Below are 26,838 nucleotides of genomic sequence, written 5' to 3'. Positions count from 1 at the left end.
CCGCTCTCATATGGGGGGCCCTTGGTGTCTGGCAAAAATGGGTGTGACCATTACCTCCTGCCTTTTTTATTCAGTGTCCCTTCTTTGCTTAACTGCCCTCCTGTCCTGGTCAACATTTATTAATGACCTATATCCTGCACTTCCCTTAATGAGGCCATGCTAGTTGCTTGATGACAGTGTAAGTAGCCCTTTGCCAGCGCTAACCTACACTGGATTCAGGCCCTCAGTCCATTTGTTCCAACATTCACTCCCTCAGTTACATTAGGCAGTTGCTCATTGTGGAATGATTTGGGTAAGTTATGCTTGTGCAATTCAGGATACTGCTAAGGAAGTTTGATCAAAATTCCAGCAAGGATGAATTTACCTAAGGGTGATGGTAACAACTTTCCACTAATATGAGTAAAAAATTTGAGGTTTTATGGACTATCCAGAGATCCAGAGAGAAATACCACAGCCAGAGTGAGCAGGAAAGATACTGATGAAGCAGGCCTTTACTACTACACATCATTTGCAGGAAAGGAAGAAATTTGACTTACGGGACAGTGGAGCGGTTCTCTGGGAGCTCTGGCAGGATTGGATGGTCATCTGTTTTGCTTACTTCAGGCTTGGCTGTGGGGGACACAGATTCCCTGACTCCTGTGTAGAAAAGAAGCTGTAATGGGGAACACCATCCTCCTGACCAGCTCCACTCACCCCAAAAAACAGCTATTCCAGTGTGTCCTGCCGTGGCAGGAGCAGGCTGTGGCCGTATGAGCCAGACACAAACTCACCGTATAGTTGCCAGATCCGGACTTTGTCCTCGTAAGGCAGGTCATACTTCAGAGGATCGCCCACTGGTCCTTGGTAGTAGGGTCTCATGATAGACTCTATGGCAGAGATGTGGGTCAGGCCAATGGCATGGCCAAACTCATGGACAGCTACAGCAAATAGGTCCATCCCATGTGTGTCTGGAGATAAGGACAACATTGAAACAAAAGTCACTTAAGTCTGATAGTAATTGGGTGATTTGGGTGAGCTGCAAGGGCTGTAAGCTGAAGTGTAGGTTTATGTTGGATAAATTGGAAAGAAGAACTTCGGAATAGGTAAAGTTTGAAAATGACTTTTTTTTTTTTTCCAGTTGGAGACTGGACCGTATCATATGAAAACGGAAAGCAAGCCATACTTCAGCCTACATCAGCCTGGGCATCACCCCTCTTATTTCCAGATCACTGTTCCAGGCACCTGAGAAAAAGCTGGACAAAGGACTGAGACAGTAACCACATCACAACCAGTTTGCTGAGCGGCACTGCAGAAGCTGGGCCAGAGCAGTCACTCCCTGCATCTCATCCCTGCTGCAGCTGCTGACACAGGCTTTACATTACCCAGAACACCAGATTTCTGCAGCCACCAGCCAGGAGCTCATCACATCCTGTGCCAATGATCCAAATCATGTGCCAAGGAGCCGGGGAGTGCCGGCAGTTCCCGCCTCCCCACGGCGCATTGCAGGTCTTTCCCTGCATGGTCTGGAATGCTGCTGCACTGGCCATATCGGCCCCTCAGCCTTCCTGTATGCACACAAACACCGGAATGTTCATCTGCTTATTGGCCACCAACCTGCTCATCTCACTGCTGCCTTGACATAAGTAGGTGATTGTGTCCAGCTTGTTTTCAGAGGATTTACCATCTTCTGTTACACGCCTTGTGCTGAGAGAGCTGCAGCTCTTGTGTCTGCTGCCTCTAGAAAACACTTTGATCCTCACTCACCACAATGGGCATTAGGGAGACATTGTGGAACATCAATACGTCCGCTGATGACTTTTCCTTCAGTCTGGGTTATCTCTACCGTATTGCCTTTCTGCAAATTTCTTTATTTGCAATCCAACCCCAGAGCCTCACACCACATCCATATGCAGACCAATCCTATCCTCTCCAGAGCCCGAGATGCTCATGTAAGGGGTTAATGGTCATTTCCAGACATACATCACTGCTATTAAAGCAAAGGAGGAGCTGCTCCCAGAAGCTGTACAGGACTGAGCCTGCTTGGTGCATTTCCACCACTCAGCTCCAAATGGGCTGGGCCACATGTCCATACAATCTCTGCCCCTCTCTGCACAGCAATGTCCTGCAGAGCATTATCAGAGAGCAGCAGTGATTTTAAGTGTGGTTCTTATAAAGATTGTGATGTCAAGCATCGAAAAAAAAAGAAGCAGTGAGGTTGGAAAGATCCCTGTGGAGATCAGGGGAGCGCCACATTCCCTTATAAGGATTGGAGACCAAGGAGTTGGCTCCTTTGCCATCTGAGATGGCTACTTTTTTGCATGAATGTAGCCATGGCTGATCCTGACAAGTCCTTAGTACTCCTTATTGGGTGCGGGGTGCTGGAGCAGGGGGATATCCTTTACTGAATTTTACCTTTTCCTTCATGACTGTTATTTACAGTGTCTGTATCCCAGTGAGATTTTTATAACCTGTGCTGTTTTCCCTGGCACTAAAAGAGAGCAAAACATATGTTCTCTGACATTTTAATGTCAGACTGACAACCTTGGGGATATTTTTATATCACCTATCAAGTAGCTGGTTTTGAATCAGTAGAGATAACAAAATAAATAAAAGATGAAGCTCGGATAGCTCCAAGATCCTCAAAATAAAGGGCAGCTTTTCTCTGGCAGGCTCATCCCCCCCATCCCTCGGTGGCGCTTGGAGGTGCACTCCCTGTGGGAATGTTGGCTCTGAGCTCGCTCCTTCACAGGAGTTTGTTTCACAATGAGCACTCCCAACGACTAGCTGCAAAACTGACTCCATCACTAACACATTTGCTGTGGCCAGCTACTGACCACAGCACTTGCCTCTGCCCTGTATGTCTGCAGATCAAAACTGCTGTTTTTTTGTCCCTTCCTGATAAGAGCCATCAGTTGGGGCTGCACACCAGCAGGAAACAAGGAGCTGGCGTAATTCCGAAGGATCAGCCTGTCCAGATCTTTAACCTTCACCTCAAGACCTTCTCCAGGTGGGTGGACACTTCTGCCCACGAACACTCAGGGGGATGAATGAAGTCAGCCGGTGGGCAGGAAGAAGGTATTAGCTTGTTTCAGAGAAGACAGTTAGGTTGCAACAAAGTCTTTAAGCTGAGGCAGCAGAATCCCACTAGGAGCCTGGTGGAAGATGTGGCGTGACAAGTAAATTAGCAGTTGGTGGCTGCAGAGAAGACTTTCTGTCAAAAGACGCCTGACATGAAGGTTGGGGACCTGATCCCCACAGATGGCATTGGAACTGAGGAGCACTTGCTTCTGATACTCTCTCTGCTTATTAAAACTCTGATTTAGCCAGATGAGATGAAGATAAAAAATAATAAAACTGCAACTTGAACCATCCTGATGTCAGGTAATAGACAGGAGATGGCAAGAAACAACTAGGCTTTTTTTCCCAGCACAATACAGAGCCCTTTATAGATAGGTCAGCTAATAGTATACTTTAAGAATAGGAAACTAGGACGTGTGGCTGTGAACGCACCCAAAAGATGTCAAAGTCAGAGAATGCAGTCCCCATCCAAGACCTCCAGTATCCACATACCCAACCTGAAACCTTCTCAGAAGAAATGGGCAATGGGGAGTTCTGCAATTGCTGGCAGGATAAGGAGGAACATGGAGATACCACTGAGGCTTCCAGGAACATAAGAGTATCCTCAACACTGCCTGGGTTGATTTTGCTAGCAAGGCTGAGAGAGGAATCAGAAGAAGACTTCAGGGATCCTGAAGCCTGGGGTAAAGGCGTGGCAGAGGCTAAACCGCTCCAGCCACCAGAGCAGAAGAGGCAAGTTGTGAGTCCTTGTGCTTGGCTGCAGCTCTTCCACCCTCACCTACCTGATGATCGGAAAGTCCAATATTCGTCATCGTCAAAATGAGTGTCCCCTGCTGTGTGATGGTCTCCAGGGAAGAAAGCATGTGCCACTGTCCCACCTGGCCCATCAAAAGGATAGCCATCATTGTGATCTGCCTTGGAGAAGTCTATCTGGATATCAGCATTGTTTCCTGCCACTTCATGGAAATTCAGTGGGGTGATGTCACTCCAGACCTTCAGAGCATAGTACATCAGGGCTCGGACAGTGTCGTGGCCCAGGTGGGACTCTTTTGGGAAGGTGCGAACTCTGAAATAAAGAGGGCAAGAAACAGGATGTGTCAGTAGCGTGAAAGGTCTCCAAGAATCACCAGAACTGGCTCTGCAGCTGCCTGGTGCATCAAAGTGAAGCCTTCAGTGTTTTTTACATTTTTGGGCTGAGCTGGAGTGGAAGAGAAGTCACTGTTTCCTGTATAACCCAACTTTGAAAAATAATTCCAAATATTGTTGATTTAATAGAAGAAATGAGAAGATCAAGATGCAACAAGGGACCTTGGCTTCTAAAGGAGTATATTTAGATAATCTTTTGTTGACAATTTTGACAAAAATACGCATGCTTTCCAAGCAAATGTACAGTTGACTGAGTAATTATTGACAAAAGCCTAATCTGATGGATAACTTCTGGCCAGCTCTACCCCAGTAATAACAGATACTTTATTTTTTGTGCACCAGGAACCAGCAGAAGTGTTTCCATGGTTTGACAGATTTCTAAAGGCTGAAGCAACAATTATGATCACATCACTTACCCTCCTGCATAATACGGCTGTGACAGCATTCCTCGGTACCATACCACTTCCCATTGCCAACAGGCAGTGATGACCTAACTAAATTTCAAGAGGTAATTGCAGTCATCAGAAAGGGATGTCACACCACTCAAGCTCTTCCCGAAGTAGTGATTTGAGCGCTGGGAGACACCAGGGTGTGAAAAAGGGAGAAAGGGAGTAGGAACAACTTGCTTGCTGAGGATAGGAACACATCCCACACCCTCAAGAGACAGGCAGCCCAAAGTAGGCACTACCTTCAGGCCAGGGCAAAACTAGTCAGGGTTAAATCTTGGAGAGAGCCAAGAAGGACTCATGAGAATAAGCAGAAATCTCACTAACAGTTCCTCTGAAGCACCTGGGAAGCTCATCCTAGAGACAGTGGGAATGAGTGGGTGAATCAGGAAAAACACATCACAGCCAAATGAGCAAAAATAAGTAATATTTTCACTTTGGCTATCCCTTGATTCTTTGGGCAAAGAAAAACCTTATTGACTAATCTAAATGAGTTACATGCATGTGACACCAGATGACTGTAGGACTTCAAAGAAAACACATTTGTAAAGGAGAGAGCACAGAGGTACAAACAGTATGAGCATGGGATTAGAAAAGACAATTTTCAGGCAATTTTTAATTTACAGAAGAGAATGTGTCTGGGTGTAATCCTCTACAGTACAGAGAAAAAGGCCACATGGATTCCAGATATTCAATAGCTAGCTGTCCTCATCTTTCATAACACTCTTCGGGACTTAGTTAAACCCTTTGTTGCTTTAATTTCTACTGAATAAGTCATTATACTTGTAACACACACCATATTTAGCTCAGGAATTATGACCTCTCCCCAGGATCGTGGTGCCTAAGGTACAGAGTCACATTTGGGGACCCTATCTGCTCTTTCCCCCTCCAGCCCTGCTCACAATGAGAGTGGTTTTCCTTTCCAGCTGCAGAATGAGGATAATAAAACAGATCTCCCTTGTACAAGGACGGTGGATAAAAAGCCCTGTCCAAAGAAACAAATATTATTAATATTCATCACCAGATCTGACTCCAGGAACATTGGATAAGGCAGAAACCATTTCAATACCTATTACTTCCTATAAAAAGTCCTACACCTCTGAGCTGACCCACATTCTATGACTATGCTGCAGGTGTAAGTGAAAAATCCCTTATCCTTTATTCATTATCATTGTCACTTTTCAAGAGAATCCCATCAAGGTTTTTAAATTCCGCATCTGATTTTGATTGCTAGAGCTCTGCTAATTGCTTTCAACGAGATTAGGAAAAGACTGTTATGCTGATAGGATGTTTGTTGGCCTTGCATCACTCAATTCCACAGAAAAGGAGGCACATTTTTAAGAGCATGGAGATAAATAAGCTTCTTCCTGATTTTTTATTATTATTATTAGCAGTAGTAGTAGTAGTAGTAACAAATGATGCTTAGATTTCCAGTGGAGAGAAACACTCCTTCTTCTTGGATGTAATTGTACAGAATTTGCATCTTGGGCAAAAGTCTAATGCAATTAATTGGAGAGAAATCTCTCTGCTCCAGACAGGACCCTCCTCTGCCAGCCAGAGGGAGGGTGATGAGTACTGGGCTGCCCTTCAGCCACCCCACCAACACTGCCCTAAGCTGTAGGGTCAGTCACATCTCTCTGAAATCACACTCCGTGCCATCCTGAGGAGTGTCCATTCCTGTGGCAGATGGGGCTGCAGGAGGGAGCATCAGCCACAACACTGGAACTTGTAGTTGCCGAGCAGGATGGTGTTGAGGGGCACAACTGGATGTGAAGGAGGAAATCTCTCCTCTACGTTTAGAGCTTAGCCAGGCAGCAGCCTTGCCATGCAAACAAATGAATGCTGACTCTCACACAGCACTGTCAGTACTTCATGTGTCCTGAGTCCCCTCCTTTGCTCGACCCATCCCAAACAGACTTTGGATCTAGGATGGTTTATAAGTAGAGACTAAAGAGGACTGATCTGCCTCTGTTGTTCATTGAGAGGCACCCACACCTATTTTGATTTCTAGTTTCCTTATTGGTTTTTGTCCTCTCAAAGACAAAAGTGGGAGACTATCAGTGATGGATGAGAAATCAATAGCTTCTTAATGAAAGTATCCTTTCACTTTCCCAGCCCTGAAACCACAGACAAATAAAATAAATGCAGAGAACTACCAAACATGTCAGGCTAAGGACTACTTGATAAAACCACTCTGATTTTTCTTGGAAGGGGAATGAAGAGGGGATAGTTAAAAGGGTAGACGCTTGTTGCCTTGGCAAAGGTGCCTTTCCAGCACATGGCACAGCAGCCCTGATCCAGTGCTACCCTGGCAGTGCTGGAACACTGCCATGCTGCAGGAGAAAAGCAGAGTGTGTTTAAACCTTCCATCACCCCTCTCCTAGCACTTAGACTATCACCCAAAAATGTTCAGTTTTTTTATTCCCCTGCCCTTTATCACACAGAGAACGCTGGTCAACCCTGAGCCACTGCACCTCCACACACCTGCCTGCTCTCTGCTTCAGCTGCTCAGAGATTTTCCTAGGAGGGTCTGTGACAGGGGGCATTACAATAGCAGGATGGCCAGGACCATCGTGGGGATGGGAGCTCAGAACTGGGGCTTGCATACCCTTCCTCTTGACTGCCATTCCTCTATGCCTGAGTAAATCCACACCTGGGCTCAGGCAGTGGCACCTCCCCTTGGGGGATGGCTCAGGACACTCACAGCAGTGGTGGGCACTGACTCGTGTTACTGCTACTCTGCCAGTAGGGTCTGCTCCCACTCCAGCAGCCCGTGGGGCATGGCCCTGCTGCTGCACTTCCCAGAACTGTGGGGAGACAGCAAGCACTGGGAATAAATGGAGATGCCAGCTATGAACTCCCCTTCTGTGGGGTGTTACAAGAAGCAATAAAGAAAAATCAGCAAGTGAAAAATAAGGCTGCAAACATGAGGTGGAAGTGGCTGCAGTCAGTGCTGGTGCTGATACCGGCAGAGGGCACCACAGCATGCCGCTCTCTCAGCAGTTGCCTTGGCACTTGGGGAGAGCACAGGGAAAATAAAATAATAATAAAAACAATCCTGCGAAAAGAAAATTGATATGCTGCAATATCCTGGAAACTCTACATGGAGATGAGGCACAGAAAACCATTTATTTCTGAGGCTGCAATGGGATGCTACAAGGCTCTACCAGAATGCTATGAGGCTGTACTGTGAGCTGTGCAGGACGCTGCCTGTATTGTTCTGCTCCCTGAGCTCTCCAGTCCCACAGGTTGGTTGCACGCAAAGATAAAAAGAAGAAACCTGAATGACCTGTATACATTTAAAATTTTGTTTGCCTTCTCAATAAGTGCATGAGTCTATTTCAAGGCCCTCCTTTCCTAGAGCTCTGCTTGCCTGTTTATTTCAGCCTTGTAATTGTTCGGGTTTTTCTTCAACTTTTAAATGCATGTCAGAGTAGCATTTAGTTTTGTTTTCTTCTTTAAAAATCTTCAAGCAATGTGTAAAAGGTAAGCCAGTAAAACTTTTATGTCTCTATTGGCTGTATCTCATGGCAGTTTCCAAAACGTTGGTTAATTCTCAAGTGCTGGATGTAAATACTACGTTGGAGTTTCTGTAATGCTACAGCGTTCTGATGGTTACAACTTACTGTTGTAAAATACAGCCCTTTCTTGGACAAAAGCCAAGATTTTGGAAAGGGATCAAAGAATAAAAAGCAGGAATTACTTTGTCAGGGGATGGATTTTTTTTATGCCTTACATATAATATTGTCTCAGACCTAAACTCCTTTCTATGGCAATCCTTGCTGCAGCATCACAGTTTTCAATAGAATGGGAATGAAGCTTATTCCTCTTTCTCCATCAAGTCAGGGCTGGGCAACAGGGAGACAGGCTGAGTTTTTATAACACGGGTCACTTCATGACATGAAGCCATCTATGAACCAAAATTGTTTCTTACTGAAGCTAAATCATGTTTATCTTTTCTCAAAATAAAGTCTCAAAGGAATTTCCTGGAACATAGACCAAATCTCTTCTAAGGCCATAGTTTCAACATGCGTCGACAGCAACAGCCAAGCTGAGATTTGTTACTGCAGTGGGAAGAGGACTCTCTCTAGGGGCTACGCCAGGATCGAAGAGAAACTTATTATTAATAAGGAGAACTCTCCATCAGATCCACATGTGTTTTCAGGACAGTGCATCTCATGCTGCACACTATCCTTAGAGGAAAAATCACTGCAGCACATGGTATTTGAGGGAGGAAAAATGAGTCCCAAAAAGCACATATCTTGGTGGGACAGGGATCAGTTTGCTTGCCAACCCTGATCTGCACTATACTTCTGAAAGCTGGACCTGAACTTCGGTGTGTCACGGGTGCAGAGGGATCCACACATGTCACTTCCTGAGACTGAGAGAAACATATGTGCCTATCCAAGATTAGGAGAAAAAGTTACTTTATTACCCAGAAAATGCTCCCACTCTTGAACTTGGGTGGGGCAAGAGAAGAAGCTCCAGGCTTGGCAGCTGCCTGAGAAAGCAGAGTCCTAATGAACTCAAGAAAACAAAAATGCTCTAACAACCATTGCAACCCGGCAAAAATCTTCCAGCTAATTCACCAGCCAAATCTGCACCATTCCCAGGAACTGCCAAGTGGGGCCAAGAAGTCACTGCTGAGACTGTCAGGAGAAGAATTAAAATAAATAGTCTATGGGGTCCTGGGAGCCCAGACGGACATGTTTTAACCATCACCCTAAAACTCATCTCAAAGCCATACTTAACAAAGGTGGCTGTGGAATTGTCTTTTGCTGCAAGGTTGCAGCAGAGATAGATGAATTCTTACCTCCAGGACAAGTTCCTTTTGCTCCACTTTGTGACAGCCTGGGCAAATCGCTTCCTCCGGGTCTCTTCAATGGTGAGGTCAGGTAGAGAGCAGCGAGGGGTCTTCATCAGCTCCAGCGTGGCTTCATCTAGGGTTAAAGAAAAAAACAAGAAATCATGGCAATGAGGGGTTAGGAAATCCCAGGGGGACAAGAGATGAGAAATGAAGTGCTAAGAATGAAGCAGAAGAGCAAAAGTCAAACTCAGGAGCCCACTGGGGCTAGGCACCAGCCCCAGGATGTCATGCTGACTCCCACAGAACACTGAGCCTCCTACGTCCCAGTGTTCCTCCCACCACTGGACAGCAATTCCTGCTGGAAGCCCCCCTGTGGCCACCTTTGATTATGTTTTAAGAGGTAATTTTTAAAATCTTCTGTCCTGTTCTCTCTTGATGAATTTCCCAGTTTATTCTTCTCTCAAGGAGAAACACTCACATGTAAATAAACCCATCTCTGTTCAGCTAGGAGCTCATTTGAACAATGCCCATATTCCTTCTTATTAATTTTTTTAATGAATGGAAGCTTGAAGTGTCTCTTTTCACCAGCTGAACTGCAGAAAAGTTGTTTCGTTCACTTATTTCCCTGCTGATTTTACCTCTTAAACTCTCTTTTCATGAACAAACCCACAACCATGACCTGCCCAGGGCAGCCATCCCTCTCACCCTAGTCCATTTTGAACACCCTCTCTGAAAATGCAATTTAAATGGCCACTCTGGTTTTGGGGTCTCCTGCAGCTTGTGATGCAGTGGAAGAGAAACTATTGCACGTACTCAATTAAGACCAGAGATTGGGAGTCCCAGTGTTGGGATGCAGCTGTGGCTTCAGGGGACCAATGGAGAGATGCTGGGGTGTTGGGATGGATAGAGACCTGCCTGCTCATTAGCTTTTTCTCCTTAATTGTGTCCTGAGCAGCAGAAGCACGCTGGACTCATGGTGGGAGGGTCATAGAGGGAAGGAGAGCAGAGAGGCACCCTTCTGCAGGCCAGGATAATGCTGGCTTTCTCCTTCCCTCAATGAAGACACTGAGAGGAATGATCCTGACCATGCTGGTCAACTCTGCTGCTTCAGCCCGCCCTAGGACTGCTCCCTCCCAAGCAGATACCACTGCCTGCCTCTGCTGGCCAACAAAGCTGCTGGAGCAGATGATGGGCTCCTGGCTGGCTGGGCATGACTGGGGAGTACCTGGAGCTGCTGTGCCTCAGTGAGATCCCAGGAAAGCTCCATGGAGCATCCTGGCTCTTATGCACTGTAAGCAGGAGCAAACAGAATTGGGATGATGCAACACCATCCTTCTCCCTTCCCTGCCTGTGCCCCAGCAGCAAACAAAACAAATTATCTATGTATACAAACTGGGAGGCTTAATCAGGATTTTTTGTTCAATTCAATTCGATGCTGCAAGTAAGGCTTTGAACAGGACAACTTTGTCCCTCTTTTCCCCTTGTCTTTTTAAATATCTTTTGTTGGTTTACTTTTTTTTGGGAACACACCAATAGCTATTTTAAGCACACTGAGAACCCCAAGGGTCTGTGGGTCTGTTGAAATAATTGCTTGCCTCAGGTTCTTGAAAACACAAGGCAACAGAGCACCTGAGCCATGTAATTACTATTACAGCCGCAAACTGGGCCGTATGCTCCATCCACATGATCTTTTTGTGGAGCTTTTCCTGATGCTGCTACAGAACACAACATCATGTCCTTCTCCCCCATGGACCTACAACAAGCCGTCCCTGCCTTGCTCTGCACCAAGGAGAGGAGGGGTCATGAGCCACTGACCTAGGACTCCTGTGGCCTCAAGCCCCCCGAACCTCTGCATGGCAGTGATGGCCTTGGTGAGCTCCTCCTGTGTCTGCAGCTGCCCCGTGACAGGGTCCGGAGGAGGCAGATACCCAAATTTTGTCAGCCAGTCCTGTGAAACAAGGCGAAGGGGAAATGAGAAAAGGAAAAGAAGGAAATACAGACGAAAGGGAAAGACGCTCTGAAGGTCCTCTCCCTTCAATGCACCCTGATGGTTTGAGGGCATTAGCTTAATGATTGGACTTGATGATAAAAAGAGTCTTTTCCAAATAAAATGGTTCTGTGGGAGTGGCTTGTTTCACCTTGACCTTCACAACACCAGGATTTTGTTTGGAAATAAACTCAGCCACAAAGTGTCTGAGCCCACTTTGCCACACAGTCATCCAAGACCTGAGGCAGATGACCTCAGCATTGACGCAAAATGGAGACCTCTTCTCCAGCATTTCCACACTCCCTGGATTAATCATATTCCTGCCAGTTGCCCTAAAGTATTTACAGCCAGGTGTGCGTCTCTCTACCACCAGAGAGCAGCAGGGACCTGTGGAACCCCTGGACATCCCTCTTTCCCACAGCCTAGGCAAGTACAGCCATGTGCCATTGATCCCCTTGCCACAGGCATCTCATTAAACCCCAACCCACTGTTCAATCGAAATTTGTCTCTCAAAGGACAGCATATCTGTATGAAGATTTTTCTCGTTCTCTCTCTCCAGGCTAAAATTGATGGGAAAAAATGCTATAAATCTCCTTCTTACAATTGCTTTTTAAATGTCTTGTGAATTACCTTTCTAAATCCTTTTTTACCTTTCTTCTCTCTCTCTCCCTTCCCTGAGCAGAAGAATAATAATACCACACGCAGGGGATGCCATAAGCACCTGCCCTCTATTTTCTTTATCTGTATCAAACATTGATCTGTTGAGCCTCTTGAAGACTGATATTGATCCAGACTTCCACTGCAGTCAATACACCACAGATTTATGGTAACCAGATTAGTGTCAGTAACCTTACTGAGTAGTAACCAGTAGCTGCTTATTGCTACATTTTGAATTTCTCATAGTTTGGTGCCACCTGCAGCTGCCACACTGAATGCCACAGAACCCCCGGCCCCTCTCTGCAAAGTCCAACTAAAAGGATTCACAGAGCTTTATGACAGATCTCCCCAGGCTTGGTGTGACTCTCCATTGGGGAGCATGGCCGGCTGTGCTGGGTTTCTCACCAGCAGTTGACTTCCCACTCCACCCTCCTTCACAGTTGCTTTAAGTGGGATGGTGTGCTCAGGAACCAGTTTAGCTGGCCATTTCTTGTTGCTTAATGCAACTCCTTGGCCACCACCTTGCTGGGAATGCGTGAGCCTCATCACAGCCCTTCCTTGCCATCGGGCTGATGGCCAGGGCCAGTGCCACCCCCTCTTCTCCCTGACTACCATTTGTCTCTTTTCATAGCCAAGCCATTTGTGACAGAAATTAGAGATATAATTCATCTTTGATTCTTCGTGAGAAATCAGCTGTGACGTGGAGGCCAGCAGCTGGCCCAGTTGCTGAGGATGGTAGAGTTTAATGTGGTTTCTTCCCTGGCCATGGAGGCAGTGTCATTTATCCTCTAATGACAGTGGAGACACTACCACACCAGAGACAGACACAACTCGACTGTCCTTGAGGGCTCCTGGGGATGGAGGCAGCAGCAAAATGCTGGAGAAAGCAACAGCAGAGGGATATCCAACAAAGATTGTGCAGGTTTCTTTCCTTCCTAACCCCAAGGGACAGAGAAAGCACAAACACAAATGGAAACCTCAAAGCAAATCAGGGACTCTCTACATAAAAGATTGAATGAGTGGTCAGAGATCACAAATCCTTCACCTGATCTACCTTGCAAGCACCGGTTTCCCTTCATGTGAATATTCATCTAGACCATCAAGTTTATCCTGCTTTACTCAGATCCTCCTCAGTTTTATAGGCCTCTGTGATAGTGCCCTCATTCAGCTCTTTTCCATGTAAGGGTTCCAGCTGGTTTCCTCTCTCCTTGTAAGCAAAGCTGATTCATAACAGTGAACTTTAACATTCCACCTTCACTGTGGCAGAAAATTTCACAAGAGACCAAAGCCGGCCTGGATATGAGAAAGAACAGCAGAAATTGCCTGGCTAATTATCTGTGTGGCCCATGAAAACCTCTCAGACATTTTCTTGTCCTTAATAATGACAAAAGCTAAACTTACATACTTCCATAAATAAGAATATGAAAACCTTTTCCAATGAGATAACTTCAACACATCCCCTTCTTATTTCCACCATAATAAAAAAGCACCTTTTTTGCTTTTCTGCTTGTTAAATCTCAGTAGCTTAATATGTTTAAATGTAATAGTGATTTCAGCTGAATGGTAAAATTCTATGCATCTCTTGCCTGAGCTGCATGATAAAAATTTTTCCTTAAGTGTACTGTGCTAAATGAATTGACCTAATCCCATGAGAAGATTCAGCTTCAACAACTATTTCAAAAGTTTAAAAAAAAATGCTTCATCATAAAAATCAGATTAAGCCACTGTCTAACCATCTTCTGTCTCTGAGAAGACCTGGGAACAAGCAGGACTGCACTACACGACTCATGCCGTGCCCCATGGTAGGTACCTTGGTCTGGAGCTCACATGATCCCGGCTCAATTTTTGTGGGAATCACCACCAGCAAAGATGGGTATGAGAACCAAGTCCAAAATAAATCTTCTGATCCAGCTTCACCCCTGAGTAATACAGAATGAAAGGCTCTGCTCTGCACAGGCTCAGGTCCAGGAGGAAAAAAAAAAAAAAAAAAAAAAGAACTACATGCCTGGCAGAAAAGTCCACACTCACCCATCTGCCCCTCCTCTCTACCAGCTAAACACAGCTGCCAGAAAGAGACCTGGTGCTGCTCAGCACAGAGCAGAAGCACACACATTGCCTACAAACCACAGCTGGGATGTTTATGGACAAAGTGGTGTCCCTTCTAATGGCTGGAGGGCCCCCTTGACCCATTCCAGATAGTGAGATTTGCACCATGTCCCCAGCAGTGGGAAAAAGCCATCACAACTGTCTCAGGACCACGGCACTAGGAAAAGTGGGGGGAAAAAAAGGAAAAAAAGCCTATTTTTTTTTTCATTTTCCCCTGGCTCTACAAACGGTTTGATCTTACCATCCTACCACAGGCAGTACCCAATAAAAGATTTACAAAGTCTTGAACCAGCTGCTCCAAAGCAGCATTTGCCTTTGCAAAGGGACCCTGTTAGCAATGCCACAGTGTTGTTCCTTCACAGAGCAGCTCCACACTTCTTTTTTTAAGACAGATTACTCACTTAGCTGGCTAAAAATAAACTGTATTTTTTTTTCTCATCTGGGTTCCCATCCATAATGGGGAAAAGCCTGCTTCTTTCCTTAAAGAAATGTTTAACAAAATCCAAAACTACAGATTTTGTTAACTTTTATTTTTTCCATTTGGAGAAGCACAAAGTTAAGGAAAATGGTAATGCAGTCCTCCCCTCTACAAACAAGCTCTTCTTCAATTTTGGACTTTTTTTGCTCCTAAAGCCACTTGAATGGAATACCAGGGAGAAGTCAGGGACTGGAGCTGTTCAGAGTCAAGTGATTACCCAGAGCAAAGTGTTGGCTCCTGCAGTAGTGAGGCCTCTGGTATTACTTATGCAGTGACAATTTTTGGATTAAAATAGCAATTTCATTTCTTTCATCTCTCCATTTCCTTTGTATCGATATCCCTTTGTCCTAGAACCTACTTACCTGCTTCATTTAAAAATAGACATAGATATTGCCCCTCTTTTATGGAAGATTTATGAACTCTGTACATCTGCTTTTACAAATATTAATATTATATAAGATGATAGGCTTATTCAACTGCCACAGGCAAAGGAAAGAACTCAGTCAGCAAGTTTTCTTCCTGATGATTTCTTTTTAAGGGTGTAGGTCAGTGTTTACAAGAAGACAAACTAGTTCAGGATAATAAAGAGAGTATAAACAGCCAAAAAGAAATCAGGATAAGCAGGAAAATTATACTCAAGCCAGCTCCACTATTCTGCTTGCTCTTGTAGTATTAAAATGACCATCTATCTAAAGCTTAGGCCCAAACAATCAGGTTGTTTTTTCTCTTGGAGAAAAGCAGCCTTAATCCCGTAGAGATGGTAACATGCCCCTTGCTCAGGGATGCAGATTGTTATCTTACATGTACCCAGCCTGTTGCCAAGCTGAGAGAAAGAGCAGAGCTTTACCACAGTCCCTGGCTCCTTGGCAGATTCATGGACTAGACCCTGAGCTTTGCACCACTGCCCCACACTGTCTCCATACCCATCCCATCAAAGCTGAAGGAAGAAACGGGTATAATTTGATGACTGCTGACAGGGGTACAAGCAGTGCCCCCAGTGCTCTGCCTGAGGGTGTTGGTGGTTATGTCCATGGGCTCTTCTCCCTGGCCCATGTCATGGCCTCCAACATTTCTCCAGACACCTCATTGCAGCCACCTCCAGGGAATCTGGATGTGCAACATGCACTGCGAGGATCCTAGGATGTTCCAACTTCCAAACCATTGGGGCAGTCCAAGGCCTGAGCAGAAGTTGTTTTCCATTTAAAAGATCCCTTTTATTAATAATTTTTGAAAAGCTTTAGCAAACTGCAACTTTTCTCATTAATCAAGCGACAAGCTGCTTTTATTAATTTTAAAAGGGTGCTGTTATGGCTGGGAGGTTAAACACTTACCCTGACCTGAATCTGGCCCTCAGCCTTCTGGCAGGGGCACCCTGGTCCCTGTGCACCATGCCCCATGCCCTGGACTGCAGCAGGACAAACCACTCCATCACTCTTCTCCATGGCTCACCTCCTGCTTTCCTGGATGACCACACAGAAACAGGCTTTATTTTGGTGGAGTCACCCAAAGGCAAGAGGATTTTGAAAACTCCCTTTCTTAATGGAAGTCCCATTATGCCCTGCAGCCCTGCTTCACACACGCAAGGGAAGAAAATCCAGCCATACTATACAACAAAATTAATGACCCAGATTAGTAAAATAAAGCTACAACTCAAACATCTGGAACTAATTTCCAAATTACACTTAGCTTTATCTCAGCAGCTACCATTACATAGGGTGGAATCTTTTAAAATAATAATAATAATAAAAAAAAAAACCAGCACCACAAGCTAGATTAAAGGAAATTGCTCTGAGCTGTTTGAGGTTTTATTCCAAGTTATCGAAGGTTTACAGTATTAGAATTTTTACAGTCATTTTCCTAAGATCAAAAGACCCCAGGAATAACACCCATTAATTAGAGCAACACATATGGTGCTGTAATACTCAGAGGAGCATATTCCTGCAATGGAACGGCCTCTGGGCCCCACAGAGCCAGCACTTCCCTTCCAAAGGTTGCCATGCACCTCTCTAATGAGCTATCACACACATGCAATCAGCTGATTAATTCATTAGGAGAAGAAAACTGCAGTTTGGATTAGAATGAGGATTTTGGTTGATGCCACTGCTGAACTGTGGAACCAGTTTCATTAACTGCCATCAGAGGAGTTGCTGGAATCCAAACAGCTCTTTAATTTAAGCAAATGTTGTGCACAGGCTGGAAGCTAATGCAGCTGCTAGTGACTTCCTTTGCCTAACCCTTGTTTTAAATGTTTCATTGGTAGAACAGCCAGCAACTGGATGCTGACTTGGCTGCCTGTGGGTCCTGTCAGACATAGTCAGGTCTAGAATATAACTTAATGCTCATTTGAGCATCTCTGCTCACTTTTCCACTCTCCTAGGTGTTGGTGGGAGGACATCCTTTGCCCAGCAAGGTGGGCACAGGTGAGGGCTGTGGTGATTTGGAGACAAGATACATCCACCACACAACAGATGTTATACAAGGCATAAGCATCTCTTTGGTTAGATGGATACCCAGCGCCTTCCCAGAAACACAGTCTCAATCAAGAGGTGTAGAAGCAAAACTAAATTCTCTACAGATCACAGAAACAGCCTTATCAACCTCTTTGAACTGAAGATCAAAGAACCAAGTCCCACCCATAAAAGGCAGCAGAGCAGTGCAGCACAGTACAGTGTTTACTACAGATGGCTTATATTTCTTTTCAGAGTGCCAAAGAGTGACAAAACATATAAAGAAGATACAGTTTATTCTGCATTTTCAACATAAATGTGTACTTTTCTTGGTGGAGGTTTAATAGACCAGGCCTTTAGGGAGTCCTTCAATCACTGGATGTTTTCCAGCACATCCTAAAAATTTCCACTTGAAGTCAATGAACAATGCAAAAAAAAAAAATCCCACTGTGTGTAACTCAAATTCCACATGAATATCAAAAAGTTTTCTGTTTCTACATCAGTCCTAGTTTTGCACTATGCTGCCTGTCAGAGTGAAGCATCCTTTGTCAACACTGAGTTATCGAGGAAGGAAAAGAAGAAATGCCTGGTGTATGATGGTCTCTCTAACTCTGATTGTAAGTTAGGTAAATGACCAAATTAGCATCCTTTTATCTTGCTACAGAAACAGCTCTAAACCACATAACTCATGGCTGGGTTTATGAAAATAGCCCCACTACACTGTGCGGGTGCAGTTAGAGGCTGCTTGTGGCAGGCACAGGAGGCTCTCACCTGGCAGTGCCATGTCTCAGTGACAGATGCCTGTGCTGAACAGCAATCTTAGGGCCTTTGCTCTCCTCGAGTACCCTCAGCACCACTTAGCTCAAAGGAAGATGCCAGAACTTGGAAATAAAACCACAATGAGTTCTAGTCCTCTTGTGGGCGTAGAGGCCAGTAACATCACTGGAGGGGAGCTAAACACCCCCTGTGCTCTATTCCATTGAGAAGCACAATAAGTAACTACCATTGCAATATACAGCTCATAAATACTGGCATCAGTTTGGATGTGCTTTCAAACCCTCTTTAGAGCATGTGTTCTGCTGGTATCCAGACTGTGACTGGCTTTGCATCCTTCAGTGCGGTAGCTGTTGGATTAATTCAAAGACTTGCTCCAACTCCATTTACACAGGATGAACCATGAGTATGGTATTAATTGACGAATCCAGGTAGGATAGACAGTGGCTAAGCAGAGTAGGGGAAAACTCAACTCCAGTGCTAAGAGATAGAGCAACAGTAATCTACAAGGCCTGTTAGTCACCACTCTTGCAGTGGCCACAGATGACGATCTGTGATGTTCATAGTTCACACAAAACCCCAGGCCAGGCAGTTCTGGATGCTGGCTCCTTCTGTGCTGGAGACCAGCAGCCAGCATGTGCCTAGACCCAGGAAATCTTTTTCCCCTTCTCTACCAGCATCACCCACTGTTGTGCTCTGAGTAGGTATGACAGGATCAAATCTAATCTGCTGTGACAGGGCTCAAGTAAATGTTACCAAATCCAGTTCCGACAGCATTTGTAAGCCCAGAACTTCTCTCCCCATGTGCCCGGTTGCAATCCACATGCAGTCAGGGAAGAGGTTTCCCTGCCTGACACGGCACAATAAATCACAGTGAGTGATTGCCTCACCCATGAAATCACATCCTCTTTGTATGACAAAAAGCAAAAGCCAAGACTTTGTAAATTCAGGGGTTTGTGGGCATAGGACAGGATTATCTGTGTTTTCTGGAGAATTTTGTACAAGGGTCATCAGAGTCCAAAGCTGCCTGGGGGCTGCTGTGTACAGAGCCAGCTGGACAGCGCTTCTCAGGAAACATCTGCTGGAAATGAGGGAACAGAACGTGCCTTGACCTTCCTCTCCCTATGCTCCTCCACCCTGTCCCATTCATACAGCAGGGAGGGCAGCTGCTGTGGCCCATGTCCAAGGGAATTCCAGCATCAGGAGGCTCCCTGAGCCCTCTCAATCACTGGAGTGAGGACTTCTGCTCTGCACACTGTGGGGAGGCTCTGTCAGCACACAGATGTTTGGACTTTTACTTAAAATGTCCAAGTCTACCAAGTATCTGACATAAGGCTATTGACATCACCCAAAAAGACTGTGCAGAGGACTTCCAAACACTCCTATCTTTCTGCTGGATTGAGACTAAGACGAGCAAGAGAATGATGAGTTATTTTAAAAGAAGTACAAATTGCACTTTACCAAAATGAGAATACACCTGGAGGTTCTCCTAAGGGGTGACACAAGAGGTTCTGATTTTGCTTCATGAGTTTAATGAGCCTGCCCATTTCACCAGACCTGAGCAGCACATGGCTCATGGTATGTAGGGAAAGTGTCACACAGAGAGCACAATGCAATTCTATACTGCCTCCCAGTCTCACAGAGATGAGCTCCTACCGCGTTGTTTTCAGTTGTTAAACAAAGCACATCTGGCAGCAAACTTAACAGACTGCTATATATCAAAACAAATCCTTGCTAACTCCGTTTACCAGATTTTTTGTAAGGACAGTGTCTTCTCCAGGGTAGACTCCACCCTTGTCTCCATGCAGTATGACCAGAAACACCAGAGTTTGCCTTGGCCTGTCCATGCCCTTGTTGAGAGCTCTCAGTCTCCATCCAAGCCTTTAGAACTGAACCTCCAACATGTCTTAACTGACTCCCCATTTACAGCAGCCAACAACATTTTACCTCAATGAATCAGCTCAGCTGCACATCTTTCTTCCCCTCATTAGTTCAGAGATCAGTGCCCTCCTTTCTCCCCCTCATGGCATCACACTTCTCTTCAGCCAGCTAAGATAACCTCAGGATACAGGCTACCTGCTTAAATTTGCTTCCAGCATGGCTCAATGTCCCTTTCAAGAGATTGTAGAAATTCTCCAGTCCTCTGCAAAATGGGAATTCAAATGGTGTTATCACCAAGCTCAGTGCTAGGGCCGGTCCAAGGACTGGTAACAGCAGGTACTGTCCCTGTATGTACCTCAGGCTTTTAGATCAGGACTTAGCTGCTGTTTTCTCATTTAGTTTTTAACAATGAAAATATTGTGATGTTAAGAAATCCATAAATCAGAAGCTATGCTGGGGTGTGAAAGAGAACATCCATTTGGGAGAGAATTAAGCTCTACTTATGTCTCCTGTCCTCAGATCTATGTGACTACAGGAACAACACACTTTCTGGTTGGCTTTGCTGCTTTCCCCAGTCTCTTTAAAGCAGTGGTATTACAATGAGCTCTCCTTATTGACAGGTTCTTTCTATTAGCTGTACAAGTGTCCTAAACAATTATTGATGCTGGGCAAACAGTTATTGGGCAACTGGCAAACAGAACAAAAAGGAGCCTTCTGGCTTCACAAGCAAGGCTGTTAAACCAGAGGAAACAATAATATCACAATTCTCAGGTGACCAGCCCTCAGGTGAAAGTACCAGGAACTCTGCAGAAGTACATCAGGATCACCCCACAGGCTGCATGAGCTGGAAGAAATTACTCACAGGTAGAAATAAGAGCCCTGCATCACAACAGTGTGTTGGACAATTTTCAAAACGTGACCAAAAAAAAAAAAAAACCATCTTCAATTATTAAAACAAACTAACTGAAAATAATAATTTAACCCATTATGACCAGTCCAGGGCATTTTCCTATGGCTACCAGATGATTCTGGTTTCAGTGAGAACCTGTGTTGTTTATAACCTGAGACCAAAGCAGCTTTGCAGAAAACAACCATAACAGAGCAGAGACCAAACAAATCCTCCGATTACACTCCTCCCCAGAGGGATTCAAATTATAGAGTGCCCAACTTTGGCAAACGAGCTGAAACATTCAACACAGAACTTGCTTCTACTAGCACTTTCTGCACCCCAAATGCTAATTTTCAGGAATGATAAATCCACCCATCAGTAAACAGTGCTATTTCATTAGGTATTACAAGTCATGCCAAACTATGCAGCACCAGTCATGTATGTACCCGACCACCATAGCTAGGCAAACTGCAACAGCCACTCCTGCACGAGAGTTAGAGCCAAGGACACAGGACCCAGCCCCTCTTTCCTCACCAAGGACCTGGGAATCCCTCCAGTCGTGTAAGTCTCTGTTTTGGCAGCCAGGTAAAAGGATGCCATCTAACTGCCCCAGCACTGCTGGTCTCCCAAACTCATCCCTAGCTTGGTTTGACTTCTGTATCATAACCCCTACAGCCCAAACAGTAAAGGAAGATGAATGTATTTATTTTGCTGAATCTTTGCCACAAGTACATTTCCCCTCTGTAAAGGCTGTGTGTGTTGGTGGTGATGGCAGGATGAGGCAGATAGCTGTAGTTATGGCCAGCCATAACTACATAACACTACTCTGTGCTTGTGAGATGTATGCAAAAATTCAAACCCTGGTCCCTTCCCAAGATCCATTCCAGCAGGAACAATTCTAGACTATCTTTTGATACCAATCAAACCCATTAAATGGAGAGAGCACACATTCCTACATAAGCTGAATACAAAATGCAGAGAAACTCCTGGAAGAGAGCATCTTGCACAGCAGAGCAGAAATCCATCTGGTAAATTGGATTCACTTAATCACTCCGAGTTTGTTTTGCCCCCCCTCCCCTTTTTTTTTTTTTTAAGGACCATATATTTTTACTTCTACAGCTTCATGACACAAGGTCTGTCAACATATTTGATTGAAAATGTCAAAATGGCCATCTGTATCACGTCACAAGCAGACTACTTCTCCTTGCACACCAGGAACAGCTCTTCATCAGGAGCAGAGACATGCCCTGGCATGCTGAGTGGCCCACTGCTCTCTTTGGCTATATCTATCAAGTACCAGTTGTTAACTATATGGGAGCCAACTGTCTAGACCTGCTGTCTCCTGCCCTAAATACTACAAGAAGAATCTCATCTCCTACTAAACCTTGTTCAAGATCGCAACCAGCATCACCCTGCCACTGCAGAGTCTATAGGTACTTCCAGTTCAACTACACAAAATGCCCACTATTTGCTGACATACCTATTTCCAAAGCCGGGAAAGACACAGGGGTGAGGACCCATGTGTGGCCATGGCTGCAGCACCCTAGGGCTCAAGGACTTGGAATGATGATACAACAACAGAAAGACCAGCAAAATATGCCAGAAAGGTTGAAGACAACACAATGCGCATGTCCTTGGAGGCACCAAGGCAAAGCACCAGGTTCTGCTGACTGCGTGGCATAGGGTTTTGCCTTGACCACCAACAGTCTTGTTCAGAAATGCAGATAATTAGTTTCTTCCCCTTAAAGAGCAGGGTGAATCCTGCCCTTCTTCCTGCTTTGCTTGCAAAAAGAAGGATGCTGCTGTGCTCAAATGGCAGCTGGCAGAGGAGAGCCATAAAAATATCAGCAAGTGTTACTCCCCCCTTTGCCCCAGGAATGAGACAATTTGATATTTCCAGGTACCTGCCACTTTCTACAGCTCCAGCCCTGCCTTTTAGAAGATGTGTTGGGGTACATCCATCAAGGGTACCACAGAGAGCTTTCAAACAGCTTTAAGCAGGTTAAATAATGAGACCTCTCTAGCTGTGATAATCAATTAGCATTGTTTTGTTCAGGGTTTGTTATTTTGGGGTTTTTTTTCCTACATGCCCCAGCCACTGGTGTAGACATTATCCTTTATTTTCTTCAACAGCTAAGGCACAGGCATCTTGGCATGAGCAGATCTGCTGATGCTGTGATGCAATTAGCTCACTCTGACAGACAGCTGTCCCCAAGACGGGCCACAACAGCAGCCACCAAGGTAGGACACAACCCCCTCCTCAAAGGGATGCAACTTTCAAGTTAACTTTCAAAGCTTAACTAAGACAAGTTCAGTGATCAAGACATTAAACCAAGTTAACCTCATTCTTGGTAAAATAACCAATGAAATCAAAACATACATCCCTAAGTTAAAGCAAATTTAGGTGTTCACACTGATTGCCCATCACATATTTGTCATTGCTAATCTAGCAGCACCAAAACAAACGTTCTTCCAACAACAGGATAAATAATATGCCTCAACGAGCAGTAGTATCACTGGCTCTGAGACTGCTGCCCCACAGGGTACACAGATCCCTCCTTCCTCCAGGGAGATCTCACCACATCAGGAACAGAAATGGCAAAAAGGGAGGAGAAGGGAGTGGGCTGGAGTCACTCAACATGGGGACCATATTTCCCCTATCTTCTGGCCAGGTGTCTGATCCACCAAACCTCAATGCCTCTCAGCACTCATTCGCAGCAGTACTTCAAGTTACACATTATCTGTCATTTTTCCTGGTAAAAGTACAAGTTTAAACAAAAAAGATGTTTAAGTTGTTGGGGTTTTTTTTTTAATCTGGCTTAAAAAAATTTAGCATTATTTTTCATCTCTTGGGCAGCATTTGCAACTGACAGGCCACTGCTGGGGAAGTGGCAAAGCAGTGATGCCATCAGCTGGCTCCTCATCACCGCTCATGAGACCATAATGGTTAACAAACCCGTTTGCTTCCTTTTCCGTATTTAATGCCACTATTCATAGGCCAAGCTCGTACTACTTGGGAAAAGCACTGGATTAGTCTGTTGTCTGTGAATTTTCCGCAAGAAACCAGTTTTCTGTGAATAGAAACACAGGCTGTGTTTAATGAGGTTATATCAGCTGGCCGTATGAGAAGAGTGAGGAGTTTGCAAGAGCCTTTTTCCTTTCTCTCCTTTATTTCCTGAAGTAAAAACCTTTGGCCATCATTCCCCTGTCCTTTCTGTATTGTAAACAAGCCCTCAGCTTAGTGTCAGGCTGGCCACGGCCTGACACAGTGGATGGCTTGAGGCGGAGAAACTGAGACATCCCAAGGATCCCTAAACAAAAGCATTTGCGCTCCTAATGAAATAAAACTCAGGAATGGGAAAGTCAATTAGATTTTTCTATTGAGGGCTGTGTTGACCAATTCATGCGGGGACAAAGACCAGACTAGTTCAAGGAGGGGAACAAAACCAGCAGAAAGCTTCCCTGCCCAGCCCCTGCAGGTGCCCGAGCTCTGCATGATGCCTGACCTGTGTGTTCACTCCCAGACACCAACTTATTTCCTCACTGCTCCAGACTCTGTCAGCAGTGGAAATCCCAGGTGCTGGGCTGGGATCAGGTCTCAGAGAGCTGCACTCTCCCCCAGCAGCCAGCGTGCCCTGAGTCAGCTACAGGCTCAGGCTGGAAATATGTGACACATATGACCACCCAGGTCTGAGGAGTCACTTTCCTTCTCCATTATACCAGTCAGACCTGGCTTCAACCACGGCCACTGCTCGCACCATGTGAGCACAAACACATCCACAAAAGGCATCCTTTGATGGATGCCTGGATGAAGAGAGGAACAGAAAAAATCTATTCTGATTGCTCTGACACAATTTAATCTGACTAAAAGCCATAGCCACAAAGGCAGCAGCAGGCAGATACCCACAGTAACCCCAGCAGGGCCCATTTTAATGGACTTTTTGTTTGCTCTAAGTGAACACATTGTATGCCATCATCTAGTACTACAAGAAGCATTAAAGCAGCTTCCCAGCTCTCAGGGCATGAACATATGACAGCTTGAGGGGGGGTGGCAGGGCATGCCATGGGGAGCTGGGGTGGGCAGCCACCACCAGGTCACCCCCAAAGCCTGGCATGTGGAAAAGCAGCCTGCAAGGCAGATTGGGAAGGGCTAGGAGAAGGCACAGAGAAAGCATGGCTCATCCTTATAAAAGCATCACAGACAACTTGGTAGGAGAAGGCAAGAACAATGAGATCCCAATGAAGATCTGGCTGAATAGAAAACTACAGCAATGACCTGCATTCCAGAGATTACTAAAACCAAGACTGGTCCAAGAAGGAACTGGTGCTGGGATAAGCTTCATCCCCAAAGATGCTGCCAAGGCTATGTAAACCCACCAACTCCTGATGCCCCCCAATACCCTAGCCCTTCAGCAGGCAGGGGCAGGCACATTGCAAGAGCCTGGGGTCTTTCCATGGTGTGCTGTGCCAGCCAGGATTATCACTGGTGCAGTTATTCCCCCACCAGTAACAGCCCATGCGCAGCATCTGCGTCCCAGTGGCCTTGCCAAGCACTCCAGGGTGATGCTGCCCACAAAGTCACAACGACTTCCTGTGGGGATCAGATACTGTTACATAAGCATGTGACTCCTGCTCCCTTGCCTTTGCACCCACCACACCCATCCTCTCACCTGTGCCCAGAACATTTGAGATGATCCCTGCCAACTTGAGCATCCCGAGCAAAGCATTTCCAACAATAAATCCGCCACTATAGCAAACTGAAACTATTTGGGGAAAGCAAGCAAAGTCTTTGGACAAGAAAAGTTCAAACAACTTAAGACAGAGTAAATTCAAGATGTATTTGATCTGAGCAGCAAGAAAAATAATTTAAGTGCAATAGCTTCAGCCTCCTTTTTCTGCGGGAAGCTCTACTCGCTCCCCGCACAAAGCCCCGGTGAACAGGACTGAGCACTGTCCCGGCCAATGCAGGCAGGATCTGGGCACGCAGCAGCCATCACAACACCAGGGACCTAAGGACAGCAGAGGCAAACCCAAAATTCCCTAATACTTGGGCAGGTGAAGCTGTGGGGAATGAGGTGGATAGATGGGGAGCATCCAGGGAGAGGAGCCTTCCCCAGCGTCTCAATGAGTAAGTGCATTTTAATGTTACCTAAGGGTGAACTTTACAGGAAGACAAGGACATGCATCTTGTAAGAAAAGGTTAAACCTTAAATTATTCTCTGTGAATGCAGAGGTTCACAAGTCTTTTACATAGCTTGAAGTACTGGAAGCCAGAAGCGCAGCCCCGCGTGGGGTCTGTCACTGGCAGGACTTCAGGCTTCAAAGGAAAACAAAGTTTGCAGGAAATGATGTTTCTTTGCATTTGCACACTTACCACAGTGCCGGCTCCAGCTGGGGCCAGCTAGAGAAGTGGCAAAAACACATTTTTTTTTAATTAAAGAGCTGGCTGACTATTTTGTGGCTTTTCTGGCCATGAGTCTCCAAGGCACCCCAGGGCAAATCATAGCAGCATTCTAAGGGTACCCTTCCCTGTGCCCTTGATTTGTTAAGAGGGACTGAGCAGGTCCAGCGTGGCCAGACACTCCCCGAGGCTCTGTACCCAAGGAAGGCACCTCTGGGGCCATAATCACTCACCACTCACAGAAAACCTGCTCCAAAGTAGCAAGGTATTATATTTTCCGTTACAGGTACAGGATGCTCCAGAGTACTGTTTAAGGAGGGTTTTGGTCCAGCTTCTTTTAACAGCCACTGCCCATAAATTACATGCCTACAGGGAGAGCTGCCTATCCTAAGAAAATTACTCACAGTCTAGCCTCCTGCAGTTCAGTGTCTGAGCTCTACATCATGTCACAAAATAGATAAGAAAAGCTTTAGTGCTTCTCATAAGGGGATGTCTGAAATGCTTAGTGCACCCTCAGAAGGCTCTGAGCACCTTTACACCTGAAACAGGAACACACTAATGAAGGGATATGATAAAAGTCAGCTCATAGGGCAAATTGAAGACTTTGTCTTTCTGCCTTGTCATATGAAGTCTCACTCTCCAGGCCCAGAAATTGGGGAAAATGGGGAAGAGTGGACCACTGTCCCAAAGGCACCAGCCGGGGCCCTACTCAGGGCAGATCTGCAGCATCCTTAACAACAGCAGGAGCCAAACTCAGACAGG

At 45.5% G+C, this 26,838-nt stretch overlaps 1 protein-coding gene across 3 annotated transcripts in view; it reads right to left on the bottom strand.

Annotated features, from left to right (window-relative positions):
- Window positions 1-26,838, bottom strand: part of MMP17 (matrix metallopeptidase 17) — a 41,885-nt gene that overhangs the window by 9,543 nt on the left and 5,504 nt on the right. For 2 of the 3 annotated variants that reach the window (XM_066331785.1, XM_066331784.1), the window contains exons 2-6: window positions 11,272-11,404; window positions 9,463-9,589; window positions 3,840-4,123; window positions 771-947; window positions 537-636 (exon numbers count right to left, since the gene is read on the bottom strand). In XM_066331785.1, coding sequence (XP_066187882.1) covers window positions 537-636; window positions 771-947; window positions 3,840-4,123; window positions 9,463-9,589; window positions 11,272-11,311 — 728 coding nt within the window. In that variant the 5' untranslated portion in view covers window positions 11,312-11,404. The remainder of the gene's footprint in view (window positions 1-536; window positions 637-770; window positions 948-3,839; window positions 4,124-9,462; window positions 9,590-11,271; window positions 11,405-26,838) is intronic. The other variant, XM_066331786.1, reaches the window with a different exon arrangement.

Source organism: Sylvia atricapilla, chromosome 17, assembly GCF_009819655.1.
Source record: "Sylvia atricapilla isolate bSylAtr1 chromosome 17, bSylAtr1.pri, whole genome shotgun sequence".
Lineage (NCBI taxonomy): Eukaryota > Metazoa > Chordata > Aves > Passeriformes > Sylviidae > Sylvia > Sylvia atricapilla.
The sequence above is the reverse complement of the archived record's forward strand: the minus strand, read 5'-3'. Positions and strand labels throughout refer to the sequence as shown.